The sequence below is a fragment of the Styela clava genome, chromosome 12, assembly GCF_964204865.1.
Source record: "Styela clava chromosome 12, kaStyClav1.hap1.2, whole genome shotgun sequence".
Lineage (NCBI taxonomy): Eukaryota > Metazoa > Chordata > Ascidiacea > Stolidobranchia > Styelidae > Styela > Styela clava.
Genome location: NC_135261.1, coordinates 4,676,583 through 4,703,635, shown reverse-complemented (window position 1 = coordinate 4,703,635; position 27,053 = coordinate 4,676,583). Strand labels below are relative to the sequence as shown.

General features: G+C 35.4%; 1 protein-coding gene across 1 annotated transcript; it reads right to left on the bottom strand.

Moving 5' to 3' along the window:
- On the bottom strand, positions 1 to 25,281 carry LOC120330326 (prolyl endopeptidase FAP-like). The gene is made up of 20 exons (XM_039397219.2): positions 25,139 to 25,281; positions 22,993 to 23,086; positions 18,229 to 18,363; positions 16,959 to 17,137; positions 15,758 to 15,901; positions 14,956 to 15,082; positions 13,713 to 13,818; positions 12,804 to 12,962; positions 12,297 to 12,423; positions 11,464 to 11,508; positions 10,205 to 10,410; positions 9,645 to 9,826; positions 7,150 to 7,314; positions 6,736 to 6,805; positions 5,392 to 5,516; positions 4,135 to 4,265; positions 3,563 to 3,665; positions 2,681 to 2,745; positions 1,067 to 1,219; positions 1 to 617 (listed from the first exon to the last, which is right to left on the bottom strand). Exons 2-20 carry the CDS (start codon positions 23,084 to 23,086, stop codon positions 486 to 488), a joined length of 2,448 nt encoding a protein of 815 aa, XP_039253153.2. The 5' UTR covers positions 25,139 to 25,281; the 3' UTR covers positions 1 to 485.
- Positions 25,282 to 27,053: the final 1,772 nt, after the last annotated feature.

The following is a 27,053-nucleotide window of genomic DNA, read 5'->3' as shown; positions in this document are numbered from 1 at the left end:
TTAACCTAAACAAAACTACGGACTTTTATATTCAAGGGTTCAATGTATGGATGGAGAAGGTTCTTTACATTTCTCTTTTTGAAAATTTAACTGTTTCAAAAAGCAGTCAGAGTTTATATCATACACTGTGTGGCTATCTTCTTAAGTCGAAGCAAAATTAGAAAAGTCAATCAGCAATATAGCATTAAAATACTTAATGAAAAGTTCACTTATTTATCAGTGGAAGACTTTTTCTTACACTTGAATATAAAAGTCCGTGATTTTGTTTAGGTTAAGTTTTAAAATATACCTGTTTTAATTTTGTAATTTGGCATCTCTCACTTTTTGCTTGCTAGTCCTCTTTCATGTATCATATTTTTACCCTAAAAACAAAAACAATGTACAACTGTAAAATGTCGGTCTTGTACTAGAAAAGTGGGTGAATTTAAAATTTTAATTACAGTATAATCTACAAGTTTTTTAATAATTTTTTTCATCAAGTTCTTTTATGCTCCTGGCAACCCTGGGTACACTGTGTCACTTCTCCCAAGGCACTGGGTCATTCTCATTGTCAGCTGACGATAGATATGTTTGCTGCCATTCCCGGTGTTGATTGAGTGAGCTTGATCGGCGTAAAACTAAAAAAAATTGGTTATACTATGTTTCAATAATTTTGAACGCTGGGGAAAACCACAAAAGATCTAACTCAGCGTTAGGGGCACCCATGTAAGCGCCTTTTTTTTTATAAACTGTGGAATTAGCATTTAATGACAAGATAGGGGAAAGTATGAGTGAAGTCCAAACTATGTGGCTTGCCGGGCCGGACTGTAGTTGCGCAGATCAGATCTAAATGAACGATGGATATAATAAATAGCCTGATTCAAATATTTAAAAACGACTTGAATTGGGACTCGATAGCAGAAATTCGACTCGACTTGATACGGAATTCTAGAATTAGATGAAAAACGAACTTGTTTTGAGACTCGTGTGACTCGTGACTCGAGGTTAAGAAACATACTAAGAGGTACATACTCACAAATACACTTTGGTGTGGATAGTTATATAATATCATTGTACATATACTTACGAAATCATCAAAATCAACATCTTTCTCAACAAGAGCTTTTTCCATCTCTGCAGCATTCTGAAAGTGGACGTTGTCATCAGCAGTACCGTGAATCAAAACGTAGGATGTGCTCTTGAAGTTTTCCAAGTCATGTCCAGTGATGATGGATGCCAACTGAAACGAATGAAGTTTGGGAATAGAGTTAGTGATAGTAAGCATTGTGCTAAGCGTTACGGAATATCTCTGATTAACCTGCGTGGATTCGCAGATTCGAATCCCGTAGGCAGCGGTTCCCAAACTATGGGTCGCGACCTGGTGGGTTGCAAAAGGAATCTTAGTGGATCGTGAAAAGATGTAGAAAGCTTCAATTAAATATACTGATTTCTAGTATCGGTGGCGACTCAAATACGTAAATCTTCAAAATAAAATTAAATTGAATTTGAACTCTAATCTGTGTGATGTTCCTTTTTACGACCTCCTCAAAGAAACAAAAATTTGCAACACAAAGAATGACCATGTGGCTTTTTTACGCATAGCAGTTTTGAACACTGTACAGTACTTCTTACCGTGTTTCCCCGAAATTTAGACAGGATTCAGATTTATTTTCTTTTAAAGACTATGTTTTTTTTTTGGAATAGGTTTTTTGTGTTCATTTGTCAAAAATAAAATTACACTGTAGAAAATCACAAGAGTTTTTATTAAACATTATTTAAAAACCGACATCCATTGTTTTTTTTTGCATTTCTAATACAAAAATTAAGTGAGAAATATGATAATTGTGATTGTGACATCACACAATCTTGAATAGTGATGGAATCTTCACCTTACCTCAGGTGACAGGTCATTGAACCTTTCCCCTCCCACACATTTTAAATTTATTTTAAGGGTAGGGTTTAATTAAAATCATTTTAAAAATTCACATAGGTTTTATTTTCAGGCAAAGTCTTATTTTCGTTTCTTCCATCCATGTTTTATTAATTTATTAAAGTAAAATGGGTCGCCACAAGCTGTGGTAATAAATAGTGGGTCACAACTCTAAAAAGTTTGGGAACTACCCCCGTAGGGGGTTGTTATGTGAGATTGCTGGAACGGTTCGGTTACGAATTCCTTTACCATCAAGTCCATGCATCTGAAACAAATAACTGGCTAGTTAATCCCATACCCGACATGGAATGGTAACCGGACGAGAAACCGTAGTTCGCCCTATGATTAAAAAGTCTTATCGGATTTCCTCTCCCCCGGGATAAGTATGTAAATCCAATCCTAAATTCAAATATTTTTGGAGTCATTAGTGACTTTACATCAAAAATAAGCTTCAGAAAAGCTAAAACAAAAATATACATGGTGTCCATAAAGTAAAATCAAATCAAAGGGAATTTATCAAAAACATGTTTAGTTCGTTGGTCCCTACTGGTGTATTAAGTGAAGCAAACACCTAAATAAACACTGAAAAAAAAACGGTCAAAATATATTGAGAACTGACATCATAATCAAATTGAAATTGTTGAAGGGCTTTATGGACACCCTGTATAGGTTTAATTATGTCGATAATTTTAAGTAATATAAAATCATTTGGTTTATTCGAGAACTTTGGATCACAAATGATCGTATATTGAAAAACGAACAGGCACTCACCGTGTATCCCGCATCATTGTCGGCTCCCGTCGGTAATCCCATGTACCTTTCAGCATACATCGAATCTAAAAATACACAAAAGTGATTTCTTACAAGGGTTGTAGTATACTATATCAAGAATGCAATATAAACTGAATTTATTCCAAATTGTGGTACTCCTGAAACATGTGAACCAAGATGGCGGGCACCGGAACGTAGTATGTGTACCAGGTTAGGGTTAGGCCCTAATGTCTGGTACAAATACTACGGGAGTCACTTGGCTACTACTACTTTACATAAAGTGGTATAAAGGGACGGAAACCACTACGGGAGTACCCAAACCAGGGCGTAGTTCTGTAATCTATAACCTAGCAAGTAATAAATGCCGCATATTCAGATCTGCTAGCTGGAAAGGGCAAGGCGCACACAAAACCAGAAAAGAAAAACCAGGACTATTTTGAATCACTTGAAAAGGAGTTTTTATATTACCTTTAATCACTTTTCTGAAATCTATTTACAAAGTAGAAACAAACTCAAACTTGTGAAATTTGTCACCTTGGTTTTGTATCTACTGATAATCGTATTCGAATAAACAATAATTTGATAGCAGCCTAAATTTTCAAAATATCAAACTCCAAATAAGATCAAAGCTAAATTGAAGTGTAATTAAAACATGCCGCGAAGGTTTACTAACTACCACAAAAAATAGAATCCATGTCATTTGAAACGTATTTTAGAAAGAACATAACTTTTCTACAAAGCTTCTTAAATTATTAAATTTTTTGGGTACAATCATACACAAACAGAAGTTCGAGTGATATTTATTGTTTTTCTTTTTTGTAGACGTGATTAAGAAATTTATGGGCTTTGTTTTTGGTCTGTATGTTATGATGTACTACTAACCATAAAATCTCCAATCTGCCAGTGGCGCCACAGCGATGCCACATTTGAAGGTATTGCCGCCATCAAGACCAAGAGTGTGTGAAGTAGCGTATCCTCCGTAAGACTGTGAGTATCATGAGACACAAGAAACATGAAACAGGAAAATGATAATTACTTCCAAAATTAGCAATATTTCATAATGAAAGAAAGAAAATCGTTATTTTTCACTTCAGTAAAGTATAATTTTTATTTGTATTTAAGAATTCATACTATCTATCTGTATATTTCTTTCTTACTATTCCCTAAATTAACTGAATTCGCAGTCTTTCCCACGGCTTCCCTCTACCATCAAGTTCATACATTGAAATTAACAACTGGCTGACTACACCCATACCCAACATGCACTGGTAACCCAATGAAAGGCCGTGATTCGCCACATGATTGCGCCGTCTTTTCGGCTTTCCTCACCGCAGGGTGAACTATGTATGTAAATCCTACTTATATTTTTAGTTATCGTTTTTCTCTTCAATATTGTGAATTTCAAAATTAGGAATAAATATTATTCTCTCTCTCTCTCTCTCTCTCTCTCTTACCCAGCCCCAAATTGCAACATTTGCTGGGTCAATCCAATCGTTCTGTGATATCAACCATTGAGCAAAATCTCTCTGGTCTTCAGGTTCCATCTGTCCTAGTTTCTTGTATACTTGGCGCATGAATTTGTAGCCTAGAAAGTGAAGAAAATAATTTAATTATTTTTTGTATTCAATCCTGTTTGCAATTTACAAAAAGAGTTGATTTGGGAGTCAAAGCGTTAGGACTTATCTATGAGGACATGGCCAGTTAAATTCTCGGTTTCAAATCATATGACGGCGCTCATCTGGGTTGTAATACATTGGGTAAGTTATGTCAAAGAGGGAAAGATCGAAGCCATTCCAAACTATAGTATATTTTTAAGTGGCAGTGGCTGCTTTTTCATAGCCGTCTTTGAAGCGAAATGCGCTTGACTTTAGCAATAATTGACGGCAAAACGCATGCACGTATAATTTCATGATTGCATTGAGATAACGGTTTCAAATCGTTTTCAATATATTTCCTTTATTGATTTTAGATATCTTTATATTCTTCTGTCTCCCTGGGCGTGTCTGGACGGCTGCCACAAGGGCGGCACGTTATAGGGGTGAGTTTGTTGCTTAGTTTGATTATTTAAATATTAATATTACAAACATTTCAGTCTATCTTGACCTTTATTTTATTTATTCTTGTATATAACAACATTTATAATTTGTTTTTCCCCAAAATTATTTTTGACTTTGGGTATAAGGACATCATTATCATAAAGTTTGACACGCCCGTGTCTTTCAACCATAACCTATTTTTAGAAAGACCAAAATCTTTTTGGTCCGGTATCCTCTGTCATGTTTATTACATTCTGAGTGAAATGGTGGGAAAGCTTGGATTGTAAAGCAAAATGTTAACCCTCAATCTTCATCGTCAAATAACGCCTTCACCACTAGGCCACCGCGCCCAACAAATAGACTTGAAAAACTAGATAGCGATCGGAGACCGCCGACTTATCAACCTGCGGTTTCGATTTATTTGCTCTTACTCAATAGCGACACCGCGTGTCCCATCACTAATTAATTAATAATTCGCTAATTATACGACCTAATCCATCCAAAATCAATAGGCTTCTGGTCCGAGATATGATGAATTTACATGCGATACAATTGAAGCAGATTCAACCTCGCTTTCATGAGATATCGCATAACATAAGAAAGTGTCTAACAGGCAAATACCTATCAACATACTTACCGATCGAGATCGATAAGTAATATTTAAACTTGATATACCTTCATATGCTGATCCTCGTCCGTCGACGCTGGCTACGACAATGTCTTTGTCACTGACCATATGCGTTGATGACCATCCACTGGTCCAAATATCATTCACGCTTTGAAATTCAGGTCCAGCGTACCTGACAAAAAAATTGAAAAAAACGTGTATAGTGTGAAATATTTCTTTATTTTCTGATCTTTATACAAGACAATAAAATGATTGTTTCATGGGCATTCACTATTATGGGCTTTGGGTCAAGTATATCCGACGAAAAAAATCAAAAATAATTTAAATAGTATAAAAAAACGTTTTGTCTTATAATGTGTGAAGTTATTCCTATTTTTTGCGTTCCATATGGGACAATTAAAGTACGTTCCCGGTTTAACAAAGGACAGTTCCGATTGAGACAAGCTGTCCCGGCGCCTCTCCCGATAGACTCAAATGGCGTGCAGTATAGCTGTCATAAATATTTTTTATTCACTATCATTCATTTAATTTTTTTTGTTATTGGAGACAATCCATTTATCACAGACTTGCGACTTACTTCATCTAGTTCTGTTGGAGAAACAAACTCCTATATTGTCATAAATATTATATGATTGATACGTCACTTTAACATCCGCAGTGGTTCTCAAAAAGTGGGGCGCACCCCGCAATGGTGGCGTAGACATTTTTTGGAGTTTTTTGTGTAAATCATACTTTAGCGTTACCTGTTATGTGTAGCTTATTGTCAGCTAGTTATTTTATAGATGGGGCGCAAAACTTAACCAATTCTAAAAAGGGGGCGTAATCTAAAAAGTTTGATAACCACTGATCTAACGTCTAAAACTGTACCGCCGTATCTGTAATTTATTCAAAATCCGAAAAATGTGCATGTTTTCCAATGAGTTGAATATTACTAAGTCCTAAAATCGAAGCAAGGTTCCTCAATTCCAGCCGTTTTTTTGTTTCATATATATGGTAAGCCTACTTTTAGGTTCAACTTTTAGGTCTGACAATCAAGACATAAGTTGAAAAATATAACATGAATAATTTGCTTATAAGAGCCTGTTTTTAGACTAGAAAGGTCAAACGTTATTTCGTGTGAATATTAAAAAATAAAGTGTTGTCTTGTGCGCATTTAGTGTTTTAATTCATGTATTAGAAACTTCCTGAGTAATTTAAATATGAAATGTATATGTATCAGCATTACGACTTCATTGCGACCAGCTCGATATTAGAGGATAGCAATATTAGATTTGACAAACGGTTACTCGTATTTTGTATGTGGAATACGTATGTATTTTGTGGTATGGTTGGACATATGGTTCTTTTTTTTATTGTTTAAAAGAAGTAGCCTATAATAAAAAAAAACTTACACTTCTATCAACAGAGGGTATTTCTTGTTAGGATCAAAATCTTCTGGTTTGAATAATTCATATTTGTATGCTGGAATGAAAAATGAATAATGGTTAATTAGGAAAAATACAATTTGTTCGCGATTTTCACCAACAGGGTTCAATTTGAATTGAGTAGACAGATATGTTTTTAGAGTTCGAATTGAGTTGTTATTCTCGCGAGACTGAAAAGAGATTAATATACATGTTGTTACCGATTGGGTTTCTGCCGGGGTATCTACTTATCCTACCTCTTTGCTTTTATATGCATATACTGAAAAAATGCGTAGCAAGAAAAGAGAATTCTAAGTGATTCAAGAGTCTTGCTGCACACTAACATAAATGAGCTTTGAATTACGAATTAGGTAATGTTGGAAATGCAAGCATTAAAAACACCTTTATCGTATTTGTCACTTTGGAACTCTCCATATTCTTTTTGCGGCCATCTTGTAGCGCTTACTTTTGTTGCGAGTTCTGCGTTGTCTTCAATCACTGTAGGTTTTTCTTGCCAGTTACCTTCGGTGTCAATGGTGTAATATACAGTCATAGGAATCCAGAATCCTGTGAATTGTGGAAATGTTTTTAGGTTAGCGTATTAACTTATTGTATATTCGAAATTTTGTGAACGAATTATCTTATTTTGTTCGCTTACTTTACATCAAGTTGTTTAAACGGACCAAAACCTATGAGCAGGGGGTATATTCACTTGACTAACACAGAAAGCTCCGAATTCGGTAATAGAACTAAAATAGGGAAAATCGTAATAAAATTATGCCCTCTATAATCTGGTACACATCTACGGGAGTACCAAACTCACTAACAACAGGTTCCCTCATTTCAGAAGCTGGATGTCGCCACGCCTCACATAAATCTAATACATAACTTTCAAAACACCAAAAATAACGTTAATCTTCATCTGCGGTGCACGATATCCATTTGGTGCGGTTGTCCAACGTCTAAAGCAAAAACCGGAAACTGGATTACCGCGGCCACCGCGGATTAGAACTTAAAATGGGATAGGATTTACATATTTATCCCTGGAGAAAGAAAAACCGATTAAGTGGTCTAACCCAGTGGTCGGCAACCACCGGGCCGCGGCCCATCGCCGGTCCGCGTAAAGGTTACTGCCGGTCCGCAGAGAGGTGACACAAAAACGGACAAGGCCGTAATAAAACCTCTACAATCCAACCACAAACCCGGCGACTAATAAACAGCATCCAACAGTAAACCAGACAAACACAACACCAGGGGTCAACAAACTGCAGGCCAAATGCGGCCCGCGAGCTAATTTGTTGCGGCCCTCGAACGACCCAACATTTAATACATAAAACAAAAAATTAATACCAAATTTAATATGGTCTCTACATGGATTTATGTGGTGACAAGTACTGCTGACTGCGACTGCGCTCGTTGTAACAAGTAGCGTCTGTTGTATATCGTTCGAGTTAATTTGGATTTTTAAAATTTAAAAATATCTGGGAAACGGAGCGACGAGCATTCCAAAGTGCTTGAACGGGAAAATATTTTTCTTTCCTGCGCATTCCAAAACCGAGTTGTTCCATATGCCCAGTTAGCATCGCAGTTGGGGTTTCAATGTTAAACTCGTTCCAAAACGAGTCGTCAAAAATTTGACCCCGCGACCTTGGACTGCGCCACAGCTCATCTGTGCGACAGTGCAAAACGTGTAATGTGCACGTCCGGAAGAGCATATGGTCTTGAGCAGCTTTAAAATGCATTACACTTAGATTAAATTTTGTACTTGCTTGTCAGATCATCATTTGGACGACAAGTTGCCATAAAAACATCATCTTTCACATTGATAATAAGTAAATGAAAACAATGTAATGTTGGATAACAAATGAAAAAAACGCCACATACACATCTCATTGGGACAGGCTTTCAACGCAGCAATAGAAAGGCAACATTGCGAATGTGCCATAATTTGAAGTTTAATTAATGTAGCGATTTTTCGAAGGCGGAAATATTGCGCCCCGCGCGCCACCGGAAATGTTTATATTTGGCCTGCAAGTATATGAAGTTTGCCGATCACAGCACAACAATATTGAGCAGCATGTCTGACTTCATAAACAATTGCCATGTCAGTATGTCGCAATAATGCTAGGTCAATTGTTTTTTCCGTATAAGTATGTGTCTCATCAGTCCGAATAAGGTCTCCCCAACAAAATGATACAGGCATTGTTAACTTTTCCGAATTAATGTGAGGCTCGGTTTTCAATATTGATAACTACAAAAACGAAATAGGCTGGATGTAAGAAACACGTTACGTGCGTCCATGTCGACCATATCTCGAATATGGGAACAATTAATGGCCATCAAACAAATAAAGATATCTCATTAAATAGCATCGCCGTCGTTTTTAGTACATTGTCAACCTAAATTCCCTAATGCGTATAATGTATTGCATAGGCTTAGTTCGTTTGTATAAAGGTGGTCCGCCAAAAGTTTGGTCATGCTTTACCGGTCCGTCACTTGAAAAAGGTTGCCGATCACTGGTCTAACCATATGGCGAACCACGGCTTCTCGTCCGGTTACCATTCAACGTCGGGTATGGTATTAAATAGTTATTTGTTTTCGAAAGCATGGACCTGATGGTGGAGGAAGGCGCAACCGACCAGCGGTTACGTGAACTACCCTACAGCGGCGATGAGTCCAGCAATTATCTTAATCAGAGTTGCAATGGCTACCTTATTTCCAACGCTTATTGCGATGAGCCACACCGCCGCTCGACTTATTATCGATTTTTCGAACTTGTCAAATTTTATTTTAATTTGGTTAATAGGACCTAAATCAATTCGATTCTAAAATCATCATTCGATTAAGTTGAATCATCTGGTATTCGAAAATTTCCAGCCTTTACTATGATATCTCACCTCTGCAGTTGGCAACGACAATACTTCTATCACGATTGAAACTAGGAGTAATCCACCCACATCTATTTTCATAATCTTTGTCGAGTTGGCAAGTCATGCATTCTGGTTCTCCGCCATCTGCGCTACCTTTAATTCTGAAGATATGTCGTTTTCGTGGTTCTGGAGCTGCAGCCGTGAAGTATCTAGAATAATAAAAGGGAAATATTTAGTGCATTGGATTAAAATTATTAGCGTCCGAAAGATTAAAAAGTAGCACAATATAAGCGTGTTGTTGATAAAATAATTCTCTTAAAAACATATATGTGGACAACAACAACAATAACAACAAAAGTATGAAAGCAAGTCTTCCTCAAATAAAGCATCTCTCATCTTATTAGCAGCAATCGCTTTCACAGAGCTTTATTCATAGTAAAAAAGTCATAAAAAAACAGTAAAATCTGGGAAAACTCAAATTTACATATTTCATGCACCACTGCCTGTATATGAAGTATAGGTCTTGTGTTCTTAAGTGAATTTTGATTCACAATATTCAACAAGTAACTCGGCTTGGAAATACTTACAGCCAATCATTTGTTTCGTCGTAAAAATATAACCCAACAATATCATAGCCCGTCTTCGTGACCCACTGTTTAGCAGACAGATCTGCACTGACTCTTGCAATCTGCCAACGGCCATCTTCTGCATCATTGTCGTCTACGCGAGCGTAAATGGTGAAGTATTGGTTAGGTACAGTTCCAGTTTTCCATACGATGTCGAAAGGACCAAACTGATAAACGAAAAATTTACTTAGGTTATTAGAGAATATTTTACGCTATTGTCGCATGGAAAATCGCCGCAAGAGCATTTTTCTGTAAAACAAGTATTCGTGATGAAAACAGTCAGATTTTCAAAGTACTTTTTCATGTAAAAAAAAATTGTTATTCAAGAGCACCCTAACCCTATAAACCTAACTGTTTTCAACCACAAATACTTGTTTTACAGCAAAATGCTCTTCGGCGATTTTTCATGCGACAAAATGTCCTGCGCGAAATTTCCTGCGGCGAAATTATTTACGGCGCAATTTCCTGCGGCTAATATTCCGGTCACGGATCTCGGCAGTTGCGCAATCTCAATGATTTGAATTATGGTAAAAGTTAGTGACTGAATTTTATGTATTGGTAATTAAATTATGAATTATTCCATTTCGTTTTCAGCGTCTATCAGTAGTGGTTTTCCTAGACCCCCTGTAGGAGTGAACACCTTCTTTCCCTAAAATTTGAACCACCTCCCTCAACCCCTTAAATTTGAGGTGTGGCATATACCACTGCAGATAATTAGTTAACTACATTTTTGAGATACAAATAGTTTTGAATTTGTAGACATCCCCTAGAATGAAATGCTTCGAAGCAAAATGTCTTTCGTTCGAGAGGGTTTACTCATTGACCGGACTTGAATTTCGTTCGACATATTATTTTCTGAAGACTGAACGTGACTAAAATCGTCTAAACGAAATAACTCAGAAATGTCATCAACTAACCACAAGTTAGATTTAACTCAGTGATTGATTTCACTCGAGCCTCAAACAAACTGTGACTTGACTTGGCTTGGGTTTGAGGACTTTTACCACCAAACTGTGGGGTTACCGATTGATCTATAGATGAATTCCGTGGGTTTTCTGGACCCATCGCAATATGGTCGTCTATGGCTTTCTCCGCCACCAGGTCCATGTATCTGAGACAAATAACTGGTTAACCAATTCCAATACTCAATATGGACTGATAACTGGATGTTTATATCGTATTCTTATTTTTTCAGCATTTTATAAACGTTGAATACTTACACTTCCAACCCAGCCATTGCTGACTTCCTCGTGAGTTCCAACTCCCTATAATATAATGAAGAAATTATACGAGGTAAGTTTAGAGATTAACATGAGAGCTCAAATGTACGAAGATACCAAAAAAAGAACTGCAGAATTAGAACAGACAGTATGGGAGGAAGGTTGAGAAAATGAGCCAAAAAAAGCGAAAAAGCAAAAGAAAAATTGGGAACCGATCAAAAAATGAGGTACTCCCGTAGTATACGTACCAGGTTAGGGTTTTTAGACCATAATTTTATTCCGTACCGATTCAGGAATTTTTTTATTTCTTCCTTTTTTACAATTTCCTTATGCTTTCCGGTTGAACAGAGAATATTTGGGTTCCATTACTAGTTTGGGGACGTCTATGTTAGCCAAGTGAATATACCACCTGCCTATAGGTTTCATTCCCCTTGCACAACTTGATGTAAAGTATGCGAACAAAATTAGTTACCTCCATATTGGTGCACACACTTTTGGAGCGCCAAAAAGGATGTAGTGAAACAAGAAGCAATAATCGAAGAAGAGAACAAACAGGAAAAATAAAGAAATGATAAAAAGTAAATCATGAGCAAGAAAAAGCGAAAGAAGAGAGTAAGTAGGTTAAGACGACATAGAATTTATAACAAAAGAAAGAATAAGAAAATACAAAAAGTTGTAAGCAATATTATAGAAATAGAAAAAAAAAAAATAAAAATATGTAGTAAATTCGAAGTAGATAAAGAGCAAAAAAAAGTAAGAAAAACTATTCAAAACATGTAAATAATAAATTGGGATAAAAAGGAGTTAAACTCCTTTAAAGAATTGTTACGTACATCAACACAGATCCAACCCGTTGTTTTTGTGCATTTGTTTCCAATGCTGTGAGTCTGTGGGCGATCAACCCAAGTTATGAGACAATTGTTATTATCAAGCCAAGTAAAACGAGAAAAGTAGTAGTCCCTGGAACATAAATAAAAAGTTCAAAGGTTGACTAGGTTGAGCGTCTTGATACTGAATTACTACTACTTGAACGAGTGTGTTCTAACGGAGAGGAATTTCTCTCCATGGAGATTATTTTTATTTCCGGAGGTAATATTAATTTTATTTGGTGTAGTTTTACTAATATTGTCTGTAAATTTGACACTTGACAAAAATATTAATAAAGTAGTGTCGAAATATGGCAACAAGGCGATAATTGAAATATGGCATTATATATTGGAAATTGTTGGCTTAGCCTTAGGCCATGCTTGTCCGAAGAAGTCTGACCTCGGTCAGACAGAAGCGACAGAAGTATACTCGTGTCAGTTTGCACCAAGACTCTTCAATTGAATAAAACCTACGTAAAATTTCCTTGTTTGTCCGTAGGAAATGGTGCTGGAGGAAGTTCTACATTGGTGGCTGCAGCAATGTCATGCACGAACATTTTCACTGTAGGATTCGTAGTTCCTGCTTTTGGGTAAGCAATTGTAATTGTTTCTGGGTATTGAGCGTCACCATACCTGAAGTAGGATTAGGATATAATTTTTCATATTTATACAAACCAAAAGGAAAGTCTATACTACGACATAGTTAACCTAATCATATGGCGAACCATGGTGGGTAGAGAGTCCTGTTCCTTACGCTAAGCACGATGCGCCAACTTTCGAAACGAGTGAATAAAGTAAATTATTGGGTACTTCCGTAGTATGTGTACCAGGTTAATGTTGGTCGATTTTCTTTATTTTAGTTCTATTACGAGTTCGGGGAATGTTTGTGTTAGCCAAGTGAATATACCCCCTACTAATAGGCTTTCGCCTCTTCAGACAACTTTAACAAAATTAGTTACTTCAATATTGGTACACATACTTCTGGAGCGCTAATTATTGTTATTTAGTGAATCTTCTTTTAAATCATATTGAAACTCATCACAAGGGGCGATAATAATACTGAGTGTATGAAAAGGCAATTTTCAAAAAAGATTCAAATTAGTTGTTAAAAAAGGGATTGGGAATATAACGGTGGTTTATCTTGTCATTATCGTAAAATCTTTTACACGACTCTTATTCTCACCTCTCGCTCAGAAAAAGATTTTGTATAACCAGCCACTGATAGCTGTTTATAAGTGGAGAACTATTTCTTATATTGGGAAGGGCTGAAATTTTCCGCTTCGACATGGTTCGAATTATTTTGAACGTATAAAAAGTCAAAAAAGCGTTTAAATTCATTGATATATGCGGGTTATTCGCACTTTTTCGAAGTGTTCAACTTACATCGAAAACTTCACTCTTTCTGTGTTTGTATCATCAGTCTTCAGGTAAGCAAACGAAGATGAGTCAGGCGCCCAATAAAGAACGTTGTTGCTGCCTATCATCTCCTCTGTAATACATTAACAGATCTATTTAAACATAGTTGCGTAATTCGTATCAGTTGCCACTTAGGCCACACCCGGTTGCAACCACGGTTACGTATTCTTGTTGCTATGTACAAGGAAAAGCAAACCATCAAGAGGACAAATATTTCCCGTGTACCGATGCCGTTTGTTAAAAATGTAACCCTTTTAATTCAACGAAAATAATGATCGAAAACTAAATATCATAAGTCAACTATTAGTAATAAGTTGTTATATAAGATTAAGATATTAGACTTATCAGCAATTTGGGAGTTTTTGTACTGGAGTTTCCTACACCTAGATCGAAGTTTGGCCCAAAATGTAAACAGTGAATATGTAAGCTCTTTATTTCAAATTAGGCAGATATTTTTCGAAAACAATGTTTGATCTCAAAATATTCTATACTGATATTCTTAGCTCCTTTTTTTTCAATTCATTTGCAAACTTTGAATCGTACTCAAAAAACTTTAATTTTATTTAATTTAACAATTTACTGAAGAATATATCATTCAAAATGACAATGAAGCGATTTGCTGAGCCCCAACTCTAACTGTAACCGAACGTCGATTAATAAGTGCGTTTCATTATTTCGCAATTATTATTTGTGCTGCATGCCGGCTAAATGTACTACATTATACAAAGTGGGATTGGTCCCGTAGTATGTGAACCAAGATGGCGGACACCGGAACGTAGTATGTGTACCGGGTTTTCCTTATTATAGTTCTATTACGAGTTCGGGGACTAGACAAGTTACTCCCGTAGATTTTGTACCTGAAATTATGGTCTTCAACCTGGTACACATACTACGTTCTTGTGATCGCCATCTCGGTTCACATACTACGGGAGTACCGTATGATTGATATATGTTCTGCACAAAATGCATTCAATGCGAAGTGCCCATGATATATAATAATAATAATATTAAATGAAAAAAACTTGTGAAATGTTAGTTCGTTGATGATTTGTGTCAAGGTCTTTCATAACAACATTTAATTTGTTCCGGACCTGGAGCTTGATTCGAAAATCAACTTCGTTTTTAACCCGGGGTCGGCAGTCGCTGTCATTGTAAATTTTCCTAATACTTGTATATATCACAAAGACCAAATCAAATCAAACTATTTTACCTTCATAAACCCAGTCAGGAATTCCGTTGTAAATTTCGTTTTGTGAACCGTCATCCGTAACTTGGGTTATAACGGGTGTTGTGTCCAAATCTTTGATGACGTATACGTTCCATCGGTGCACATAGGCCTGTAATGAGATTTCAGAATATCTGAACCCAGGGATGTGAAAACTACGGCCCGCGGATCGTATGCGGCGCTTTGAACTTATTACGAGTTTTTGTAGAGCACGGAATATAGATTTAAAATAAAAATAACGTTTTTTCTTTACTATCCGTTGGGATTACCCGAGTCTAACTATCTTTCCTTGGCCAATGTTCTTGCTCAGTTGGATCCGTATACTTATAATGCATGCGACGATGCTGTAGCAAAATTAAATGAATATTCTATGTGATTTAAGAGTTTCGCTGCTTAGTAAAACAAATTATTTAAGTCATACATTTTATGTTAGTGTGCAGAAAGACTCTTGGTCATAAAATTTGTTTTCAAATATTATTTTTAGTTCAAGCTAAAAATTGAATACAATTGGTTAACTAGATGCACACAAAGAACTATCTAACAATAAGAAAACAAGCAAATGAACAACAAAATGGAAAAGCAAGTCTTTCTTGTGGTCTCTTAAAAACTTGTCAATCTGTATTCAATTTTCTATATCAGAAAATTAGCAAGGACACACATAGTCATTTAGAAGTAAAAGAGACTGATCTCTGAGTTACGACAACCACCGAGGTGCCGAACCTACTGACACTACACAAAATTAAAGCAGTGCATCACCTAAATACTTTACAAATATACGTTTTCTTACCAATATATGACCAGTTGGCGACCATTCCATATGGTGAATCATGCCGTCACTGGGAAAGCCAGGTACGTTGACTCTCGTTCCGGCTTCATTTCCATCGACTATTTTATATATTGCATAGTTTCCTGTGTGGGAATGACGCCAAACCTGGGAATAAGTAAATACTGATAAGTAGGCTTGCCATATACATGAAACAAAGAAGCGGGACATTTGGCAATCTTTGATTTAATTCCGAAGCTTAGTAAAATTTTAGTTCCTATGAATATTAGTAACATTCAACTGATAAGAAAACGAGAACTCTCTTTCGGGCATTTTGAATAATTTAACGTAACGTATACGTTAAATTGACGTATTTCTTAATGACCAAATAAAATAGTTGTTCTCTCTTACTCTGATGTGAGTGGCAAATCAATGATATGCCTACTTTGAAAATAAAAAGATCAGTATTAATTAATGTTAAATATAAAAACATATTTATGACTGCCATAAAGTATGACCGGGACTGTTCGGTCCCCCAGGCGGGAGGCCGGGTGAGCTTGAAAAACCAGGACTGTCTGGGTTCAACCGGGACGTATGGTATGACTAATATTAGGCGGAAACGTGCACCGAGGTACTCTGCCAACCCCCGCCCCTGCTCTAAAGGCAACACAACTTTTGTACAAAGCGTCCTACATTACTGAAACTTTTGGGTACAATCGTACACAAATAAAAGATCAAATGTTAAAAAAAATTCGGACCTCCCCAAGTATAAGCACCAAGATGGCGCACGACCTGAACTCATGTTGTGTACCAGGTTGGGGTTCAAGTTGTGCGACATCTTGGTGCGCATACTTCAGGAGTACCTAATTTCCTTCTTTTTCTGTGGATTCTGTTTGTTTGGGTCACTCTTTCGAATTATTCCAACTCAGCCAAACTATTTTTGTGGCAGATATAACTTGAATTGTTTTGAGTCTAATTCAGTGGTTCTAAATCTTTTTTGTCAAGATCCATTTTTGTTGCACAAAAATTCCGTGGCGCCTTAAATTTTCTATGCTAGGGTAAAACTACAAGAATAACAAATAATTCTTTGTGCATCTTATATTTAATCAAGTGAATCAAATCTAGTGAACATCTCACAATTAGTTAATGAAGTCAATACATTGTGACTTGTTTCAATATCGCTTTCGGTCGCTGCCTCGGCTCAGTAATTAAAGCTTGCACCAACCTTCTTATAGTCGTCACGATAATAGACGAACATGTTATCTGCTGATACAGAGTATGAAGTAGTTTTCCCATCTCCTTCATCGTTTATCAGCGTTTTCACATTATCGTTGTGCTTTTCAATGTTTCTGATAACAATTTTATCAGAATCGTACGTAATGAATTGCTTATTGTTCGTGGTTTCTGAAAAAATATAGGAATTTTTTACAAACGCTTGTAGATCGGTAACTTGAAAGTTTTATGCACAAGGCATAATACATGCAGCCATTAATATTTGGTATACTCCCGAAGAATTTGAACCCAGATGGCGGACAACGGAACGTAGTATGTGTACCAGGTTAGGATTAGGCCATAATTTCAGGTACAAATACTACGGGTGTCACTTGGCGAGTCCCTGAAGTCGTGATAGAACTAAAATAAGAAAAATTGGAATGAAAGGTATGACCTAACCCTAATCTGGTACACATACTATGTTCAGGTGTCCGCCATATTGGCTCACATACTTCGGGAGTATCTGATATCTAACACTATGTAATGACCACAGGGTGGTCGCTAGAATAGCAGAAAATTTGAAGATCAGATGAGATCACGAATAAAATGCGTAAGGTTAAATTAGAAGAATATTCCACAAGTTAACCTTCGAAACAATAAAAGAGCTTGGACTTCTAGCACAAAACACTGCTTTGAAGTGAACCGACGACATTTTGAGCATCTATGTGTGTAATATAACATATGCCTTTAAAAAACTTTGTAAAAAGTATTCTCTGTAATAACAAATAGCAGTTTGACAACTTTTTTTGTTTTCCTGCGACAACCCTGTATTTTTAAAACGACCGGAACCTTTCGATTCGGCATTGCCTCCTCAATTTATTATATCCTAGATTGGAGAAAATACAAGACACTTCGCAAAGTAGCATTTTGTGGTAAACTTATGAGAATGTGTCACTCAAATGTCATGAAAAATAAAAATTAAATCAAAATGTTCTTGATAAACAGGAATTTTCTATTGGTTTGAAAAAAGGCGCTCTAGATGTATGGGTACCAATATGGAGAAGAACGTAAGCCTATGGACAGGTGGTATATTTGCTTGACTAACACAGACAGTCCCCGAACTCGTAATAGAACTAACATAAGGATAATCGGAATAAAATCATGACCTAACCCTAACCTGGTACAAACACTAGGGGAGTACCGGAAAAAATTTACGGTCACTAGGATTGTGAGCCGACAACAAAATTTCGTTTTCCATTAGTTCTAAGTTTCAAGCCTTTCACCTGTTTTATCCCAGTTTGGATAAAGACTATTGTAGCCGTATTCCTTCCCAAATAAATCATCAAAAGTGTAGGTTGGTTTGGAGCTTGGATCGATTGTTGTTTCTTGTGGGTCCTCAGTGGGATTGACCTCATCATCTGCAACAGAATTGATCATTAAACAAAAGCTATGAGCAAAATAGGCTTTAAGATATGATCTAACACAGGATGTGGGCAATTACTTTTCTATACTTGGTTACTGGGCCAGATGCTCAAAAATCAATATGAAACTATGAATAAAAATCAGTTAATTTACAGATACCTAGCGTAAAAGCAAACGTACAACAAACATTTAGTGTACCAGGTGGCACAATTATATGTAACAAGAGGCAGATTATATTCAGTTACAGATTAACACGCCGAATTACGGTCTATATTTTAGCCAACCATTCGTTATTTTAATCGATATTTTCAAAGCAAATTTATATCCATAAAAAGTATAGTCGTAATTTCTCAGTTTGGGAAACGTTGGCATAGGCAAATGAGACAAGTCTAATGTAACAACAAGTATTGAATAACATGACAAGGATAAAAAAGTCGTCGTCAATAAATCTCATCTAACTCGTTGGCTCTTTATCCGGTCGCTTGCGCATATCCTTTTTCAGGGGTTATTAATACATCGAATAAAAACTTGGGTGTTACCGTTTTACTCGTTCTGTTTAAAATAACTAAAATCTTGTGCGACTATTGAGATGTTTGCTAATAGTTGTCATTAAAACTTTAAACTTTGAAATATAAAGTTTAATGGCAAAACAAAGCTTGTCTGGACTTGGTCACAAGTCATTGTATTTAGATATCGGGCGGGTGTGTTTACTTTTCTTCAATCCACGACTTGCACATTTGCAAAGTAACGACGGCGAGGACATTTTACTTCTTTATTTTTTATCCGTCTGTGTTTACCTTTTCTAATCATTGCTTTTATTGCGATTTCCCCCCGCGAATGTAAAACGTCAGCATACAACGAGTATTCTGACAAACAAGTAATAAATTCTACGCGAAAGAATGCAGTGCTCCCCATATCAGTATTACTAAGTTTGTTACTAATGGGAACACTTCAAGGTATATTTCTAGTATTTCACAATTGACATCACTTCTGCCATCGAATGGTTTGTCACTTAAAAAGCAAACAGCGGGATTGTTTTTGTATTTATATCTTCTTGAGTTTGTGCTTAAAAAGCTTCTAAAACCTATGTATTTTTATACTTTCCCACGTATAAAATCTTAATACTATGAATGAATAAAGCGATAATTGTTTTTCCAACCATGTTTGCGGAATAATAGCATGTGAAAGAAAATACGTCTTGTATTATAGAGTAAGAGTGGGGCTACCCAAACCAATAGGATCGCGACCCCTTCCAATATAATAACATTTTTCGCAACCTCATGCTTTGAGTGCGCGCCGCAACACAAAATTAAAGTCGTCATTGTTATGCAATCGCGCCTCTTCTTTTCATCCGAATTCTATCGAAATCGTGAGATTTATGTTTTTCACTAGTTTGAGTAGTTGTGTTTCGAATCAAAAGTCTAAAAAAGTACATTAGTTATAATACTTTGTGTGAAATTGGTTTACTCTTACGACCCCTAAAATTCGTTGCGCGCTTTTGGTGCCATGGATTTGGTGTAACTGTAAAATTAGGGACCGAATGCTCTGAAAGACTCAAGCTTGGGATCTAAGATTGATAGAAAACCATACATACGATTTTGAACTGTCATTCATTTTTAATTCGTTTTAAAATTGTAAAGGAGTGTTCCCGAATTTAACCGATTTACATTTTTTCAAGTGGGTAATTTCTAAATGGATAAAAAGAATTATTTATCTCATTTTCAATCAGGTTTATTATTCTTGTGCCAAATATTCCCGTTAAATGATAAATTTATTATTAGTAATTTTGCCAAGCTCCTCCCTTCTTGTTACTAGAAAGAAGTATTATGGCGTCACGTTTTTTCATGCCATGACGTTTTATTACAACTTTGAACTTCCTAAATGTTTTTAAATTCAATTCATTACTAATAAACTTGCGTGATTGGCGTACGTATTTCGCCTGGAACAAAATTTCCCATTTTCGGCAACTTCTGGCAATTTAGCATAAAAAGAATGTGAAATCCAATGCGTATTCGTTATAGTATAGAATAGAATGGAGTGTCACTGTAAACATAGAAATCTGATGCCTTGGAAGGTTCTGTTATGACCCAAATTTAAATAGGAATTTTATTCAATGATTTGTGGCCTCTTTCAAAAAAAACACTCCATGATCCCGAAATAAAAATACGAGCTTGGAATTGGTTTGCATAAGTAATTTGTGTTCAATATTTCAGTGCTGAGAAATTTGGTAGTTGTTATGGATGTTATATGATGTAGTATTACTTTTATTCTTTAGTTCTTTATTACCACTTGCATACTTGAGTAATTTACGCATACGTTTTGAACTATTCAAAAGAATTTAACTTTTAAATCGTACAAAAACGGGAGTGCGACTTGGGCATAACACTATCTAAGAATCTATTGAAGATTACAAAAAAAAGAAGTAGGTTCTATGCATAGTAAGAAAAGAACAGGGAGGTTAGCAATAAGCGAAAGTGAGATTTTAATGAAAAAGCTTGTGAACCACACCACTAGAGCAAACTGTAGGATAGTTAGATATTGTCTCCACAAATCCCAAGAACTGATTTTTATTTTGATGGCGAAGAAGGGAATTTAACAAGAAAACTTGGGAAACACACCACTAGGGCAAAACATAAATGGATAGTTAGATATAGTCACCACAAATCCAAACTACTGGTTAATTTTTTTTTTTTTTGAAACGAAGGAGAAAATTCAACAAAAAAGCTTGAAACACACACCACTAGTGCAAAAGCATAAATGAAGGATATAGTTAGGCAGTTAGTCTTCCGTAACTCCAAATAACAGTTAATTCTCATGTCTTTTTCTTTCTTTCATTTCTAAAGTGTATTAATTTGTCTCATTTTTTTTATCAGGTTTATTATTCTTGTTCCAAATATTTCCTTGTTACTGGAAAGGAGTATTGTGGCATCACGTTTTATGGTACTATGAGGTTATATTACAGCTTTGAACTTCTTAAATGCTTTTAATTCAAATTATTACCAATATATTGGATCGTTCTTGGAGAGGATAGGATGTGATATTACTAATATTCTTTAGTTTTTGAATATTGCTATCATACCTATATAACTTATGCACGCGTTTTAAACTATTTGAACTGTACAAAAACGGGATTGCAACTTGCGCATAGCATTTGCTGAAGATACATTGAAGATTTAAAAGTAGTTTTTATGCATAGTGTCGGAAGAATAAATATTTTGAAAATAGGCGAGGGAAGAAATTTAACGAAAAAGTTGGGAACCGCACCACAAGTGCAAAGCATAAAGGAAGGATGGTTAGATAGTCTTCACAAATAACAACTAGCCTACTGGTTAAATTTTTTTTTTTTTGAAGACGAAGGGAGGAATTCAACAAAAAAGCTTGGGAAACATTTGACTGTTGCAAAAGCATAAGAGAAGGATATAGTTAGGCAGTTAGTCTCCCGTAACCCAAAAATAACAGTTAATTTTTATGTATTTTTTTTATAGACAATTTGTTAGCCATTCGAATTATATCACAAGATGGAGGAAATTTCTGCCAACGCATCAGCAAACAAATGATAACCTGCATTTCCGTTCACTGTAAACAATTTTCAGAAAATTAACTAAAATGAATCTGTAATGCTGAAATGTTTGGAAATGCAGATTTCTGGAAAAATTGTCGATCGATGATATCAAAAAGGCGCGTTTCAACAAATAAATATTTTTGATCATTTAGAAACATTTTTGAAAAACATTTGGGTCGTTCTTGTGATAATATCTAATATGTTAGTGAAATTGTAGTCATACTCGATAAATTGTTTTGTGTGTATCCAGCATTGTTAAATATTGGCTTTTGGGCAAACATTAACCGCTGTTAGGTATGTGCAATATTTGCATTACATGGACACACTGGCTCTCAGTTTCAAGTGAGGACATGCATGAAAACAGTTTAAATATTTCAAAATGAGTAAGGACCGCGCTTAATTGTAAATAAATTTGCAATTGTGTTATAGAATCTTTATATTCTTCACTTAGTCTATGTATAGCATGAAATTTCGACTTCTGAAATAACGCAATTTGTAAAATCTAAACTCAATTATCATTCCAAAGTGTTTCACAACTAATATGTTTCTATAACATTAATCAACAATGATTGAATAACATTTGTTGTTTTGGGTTAAGAATCAGTATTAATTTAACGCCAATTTTCAAATTTCAGAATTTTAAATTTTCATGTCAATTGTGGTAAAAAATAAGCAAACTTCACGACGCAAAAATACATGATTCAATATATATATATATAAAGGCTTCAATGAGGCCAAATGCATAACAATATATGGCCAAATGATGAAAACTCAAAGTATTTGTGCTAGCAAATGTTAGCTAACATATATGGTTCTATTTTTCGTCATTTCTAAAGCCGCTATAGCGAAAGTGTTGCGGCTATATAGAAAAAAGCGTCTAATAATCCTTGCAAATAAAATTTTCAATATAACCGCGGTGACTTAAAAATAAATAAAATAGCGATTGTTTCATTAATTTAATTGGCGACCGTTTTTTGTGGGTTAATTTTTTATATTCCACTCAAGATCTTTGGTTTGAGTACTATTGAGTTGGACAAAATCTAAACAATTTTATCACACTAACCTCCAGGGATGAGTAGAACACACGGAACAACAATAACAACAACCACAGCTGCACCACTGAGCCCGCCGATCAACCATTTCCATTTGTTTTGCATCTAAAGAGAGAAATCGAACATTTTACTCATGAGATAACATACAGGGTGTCCATAAAATCCTTTTACAATTTCAGTTTTGTTAGGAAGTCTGTTCTCAATATATCATAACCAGGTTTGTTGTCTTTGAACAGTAATTGTTTGAGTATTTTTACTTCATTCTATATACATCTGCGAGGGCCAAAACAATACATGGTATCGATGAATTCTCTTTGCAATTTTAAAAATTTTCAAGACATTGTGGACATCCTATAATTGAACCTCCCAGGTATGAGAAATAACAAACTATGTCTTTTGCTCTCTGGGAACAAAATGTGTGTGTTAGAATAACAACATCTGTTCAATTTGGCATCTAAACACAATAAAATTGGAACAACAAAGGCATTTCTTATCTATGACGAAAATGCTCTTTAAATTTGTTTCGAAAATACATTTTGTTTGATTAAAATATTGGTAATATATTCATATTAAGAAAGCACTACACTAAAATATATTTCTCCTCTAGTGAATATTCCTCAGTTAAGAAGATCTGGAATTTAGCAGCCCTTTACATCGTAGTAGCAGTAGCAGCGTGTGCAGAGTCACGTTCAAGCGGAAATACGTTATAAGTACATTGGACTCAGTTTAAATTCACTTCATAAATATTATTTTGTTAATAATTAGTCTCAATTTTAGTCTTCATTCATCATACGATAACGAATTGGAATAGCATACGCCTCGATAAACCTTATCAATCATACTCAATATATTTAATTGATTAGCCAAAACAAACGATAACTAGTACGTGGATGATTCATGAATACAATTCAATAATATCATCGAGTTTTCTATATGTTGCAAGTAAAACATAAAAATGAAATTTTGTGTACTGTCGCGTAAAGTTATATTCTTTTGTTTGTTGCATAATATTTTTAGCATTTTAACGCAAATCGCTAACTTTTTTGAAGATATCCGAATTTTCAGGTCATTATAATACTATAAAGACTTCAATATCTGTATGCTGCCTCGAAATGTTGTAATCCCAATAGTGTAGTGTGTGTTTTATATTATTTAATATTTAAATCGAATTGTTGATTTTTATGACAATAATTTTAGAGAGTAATATTTATTTTAATAAATTTTGTTTTGTAAAATTATTGTTTCATTTGACACCTCATTTTGCGTTCCGTTGCGAACAAGGCGTTGTAAAAGCGGCCAACGATATCTATAGGTAGGAGATCTACTATATTCTTTTCCGTATGGAAATAAATGATATTGTCGAATATTTAAAAACCGTGCAAGAAAACATCAATTTCATTCGAAATCTGATGTCAAATAAAATCACTCGCGAGACACTGACAAACGTTTTAGGCTTTTGCGAGAAAATTGTTCAAAAAGTTAACTATGTTGAAACAAAAAGGATGAGATATAATAAACAGTCAAATAATAACGCTTTGCTGGTTATACAGTTAAGAAATCTGCGATCCTAACTGAGTGTTCAAGATCTCCCCCTATAACAAACAAGTTGGCTTGCTCATAGAGAATTGAATAGATAGATATCTCTTCGTATTTGTTTAACTCGAGTCTTGCTCGAAACAAATAGCTTTGACAGCCCGCGAATACTGGAATACGTATAGCATTTCAAAGAATTTCAAAAGCAGTGACCTCGATAATAGTATTCTCAAGTATAACTAATCTAAAAAGAGCCCCCTTGAGTATTTGCACCAAGATGGCGCACAATCTGAACCATATCCGGGTACACATACAATGTTCAGGTTGTGCGCCATCTTTGTGTACATACTTCGGGAGCACCATATAAAACTTTAAGAAATAACATGTGAAATAAATTCGATATTTCATCGCGGTCATGAATGTTGTTTCCTGGTGAAGTTACAATAAATAAAACTATAACATCCACCCCATCTTTATATCATTACATATATATCATAAAATACATTTAATTTTTCGTCGTTCAAAAAAAATGTGTAAAAATAGAATTGTAATGATAAGCCTAATAATTGTTTGATAATAATCTCAGCATTGAGAATTATATCTCAAAAACCATCTATAACGTACCTTTTTAATTTTCTTCAAAAATCAATTCTATTCCAAATTCTGTAATAAACAGTTAGTAGCAGCGACCTTCTGTCTCTCTCGCCTCTGCAATACAAAGAGAGTATCGCTATCGCACACGGAGGGAAGGCTTGTTGGCTCAATGCACCGCGAAAAATAGCAAATATTACTTCGGTCATTCAGTTACCTGAGTGTATTGTTGAACGGTAAACACAAAAGTGCTGAAGCATGAAATTTTATTGCAGTCTAAATATATTTGAAGATACTTCATGTGTGGCCGACTGATGTTCTGCGGAGTTATTTTTACGCCACTTATGGTCGAGGATGTAGCGTGCCCTATGCACTATCTATAAAATATACTCAGTTTTAATAGCTTGTGAAATATTTTTTGAGTGAAATGGTATTTGACAACATTTTCATTTTGTCGTCAGTTACAATAGAATAGTTGCATTACAACGGTAACTATCGCTACATTCATGATATGCCTAGGTATTTGAACGCCACTCATGGTAAAAGATGTATCGTGCTTCTATGGAACGCACTATCTATTGAATACTCAGTTTTGAAGGGTTTCTGAAATATATTTTAAATGAAATGGTATTTTTCATATTTTCGTCAGTAACAGTAGAATCGTTGCTTTGCATCGATAACCATCGTTGTACAGGTCATAAAGTCATCCAGAAAGGCCATATTAAACCCAACTGGCTTCAGCCGAGAAGCCGCGAAATTGAGTCTCAGACAGTCTCTTTTTTACAGACACTCGGTTCATAAGATTCGCTGCCCAGCTGGTGTAGACATGAAAAAGAAATGGGTCTCACATTTTCATGCGACACTTGGTTTGTGACTTTCTCTCCAAACAAGGCCTGTACAAACATAAACTGATATTTGGCGATTTATAGAAGGCTACGGATTCTATAAAGGATTGGAATCATTCCGATTCGGGATGTCCTGTCCAATGTATTACACCCTGGGTCAGGGGTCGGCAACCTACGGCCCGCGGGCCGGATCCGGCCTGCCGAGTTGAATAATCCGTCCCGCGACGCATCACTGAAATATAGTAACAAAACAGCTGTTTTGACGATTATATTCTTTACATAACAGAATTTATTGTGCGACACGTGTTGACTGAATTATATTATAACCCAACGAGTATATAATTCACAATTACTCGTTTAATGAGCCTATAATTTGATTATAATTATAGACAAATGACAACGAAACGCAGAAAAGTTGATGCTAAGTGCAAAGGGTTCAATGGCGCCAAAAATATTCGAATGGAATTTTTTGAGATGCAATTCAAAGAAGTAATAAATCTATATTCTATTCGAGAGATGTGTCGTTCGGTTTTTAACTTTCTAAAAATATGTGCGGCCCGCCAAATACTTGCAACCCGTAATTTTGGCCCACGAGTGACAAAAGATTGCTGACCCCTGCCATAGGTGAACTGGATACTAAATGTCTTGTATAAATTGTATGCTTTTTGTGGTATTATATATAAATAAATTGTGTCATATAACAAAATCATTACAATATTTTCACTAATGCCGAAAAAGTTAGTGGATCTTCATTGACAATTCCAAATATTCAAGTCCACGAGAATTTTAAGATATCACGATAAAGAAACACGTTGTATTCAAGTAATAATAAGGCGATTTTTAACGAGTTTTTGTTGAATACAAGACACCTTTATACTTTTATTAGGGGTCGGAATCATTCCGGTTTGACATTGCCCCCCTGATTTGTTCCTCTCTGCGTGAGGTGGTTGCTAAATTTCTTGAATCGTGGATATTCTCTGTAGTAACATTAAGTACATTTATCTCTGTATATTATAGCATTCAACAACATCATAACATTATTTTCACAAAATCAAAATTAGCAAATATGCGAAACTTCGGGGAAACTTTTCAGGCAATTGACA

Bases quoted from the DNA above. Each gene is read 5' to 3' on its own strand.
- LOC120330326 (XM_039397219.2), bottom strand. From the start codon at position 23,086: ATGCAAAACAAATGGAAATGGTTGATCGGCGGGCTCAGTGGTGCAGCT. The intron at 18,364-22,992 runs GTTAGTGTGATA...ATTCTGTTGCAG, and splicing joins TGTTCTACTCATCCCTGGAG to ATGATGAGGTCAATCCCACT. The intron at 15,902-16,958 runs GTTGGTGCAAGC...ACTTATTCCCAG, and splicing joins ATCGTGACGACTATAAGAAG to GTTTGGCGTCATTCCCACAC.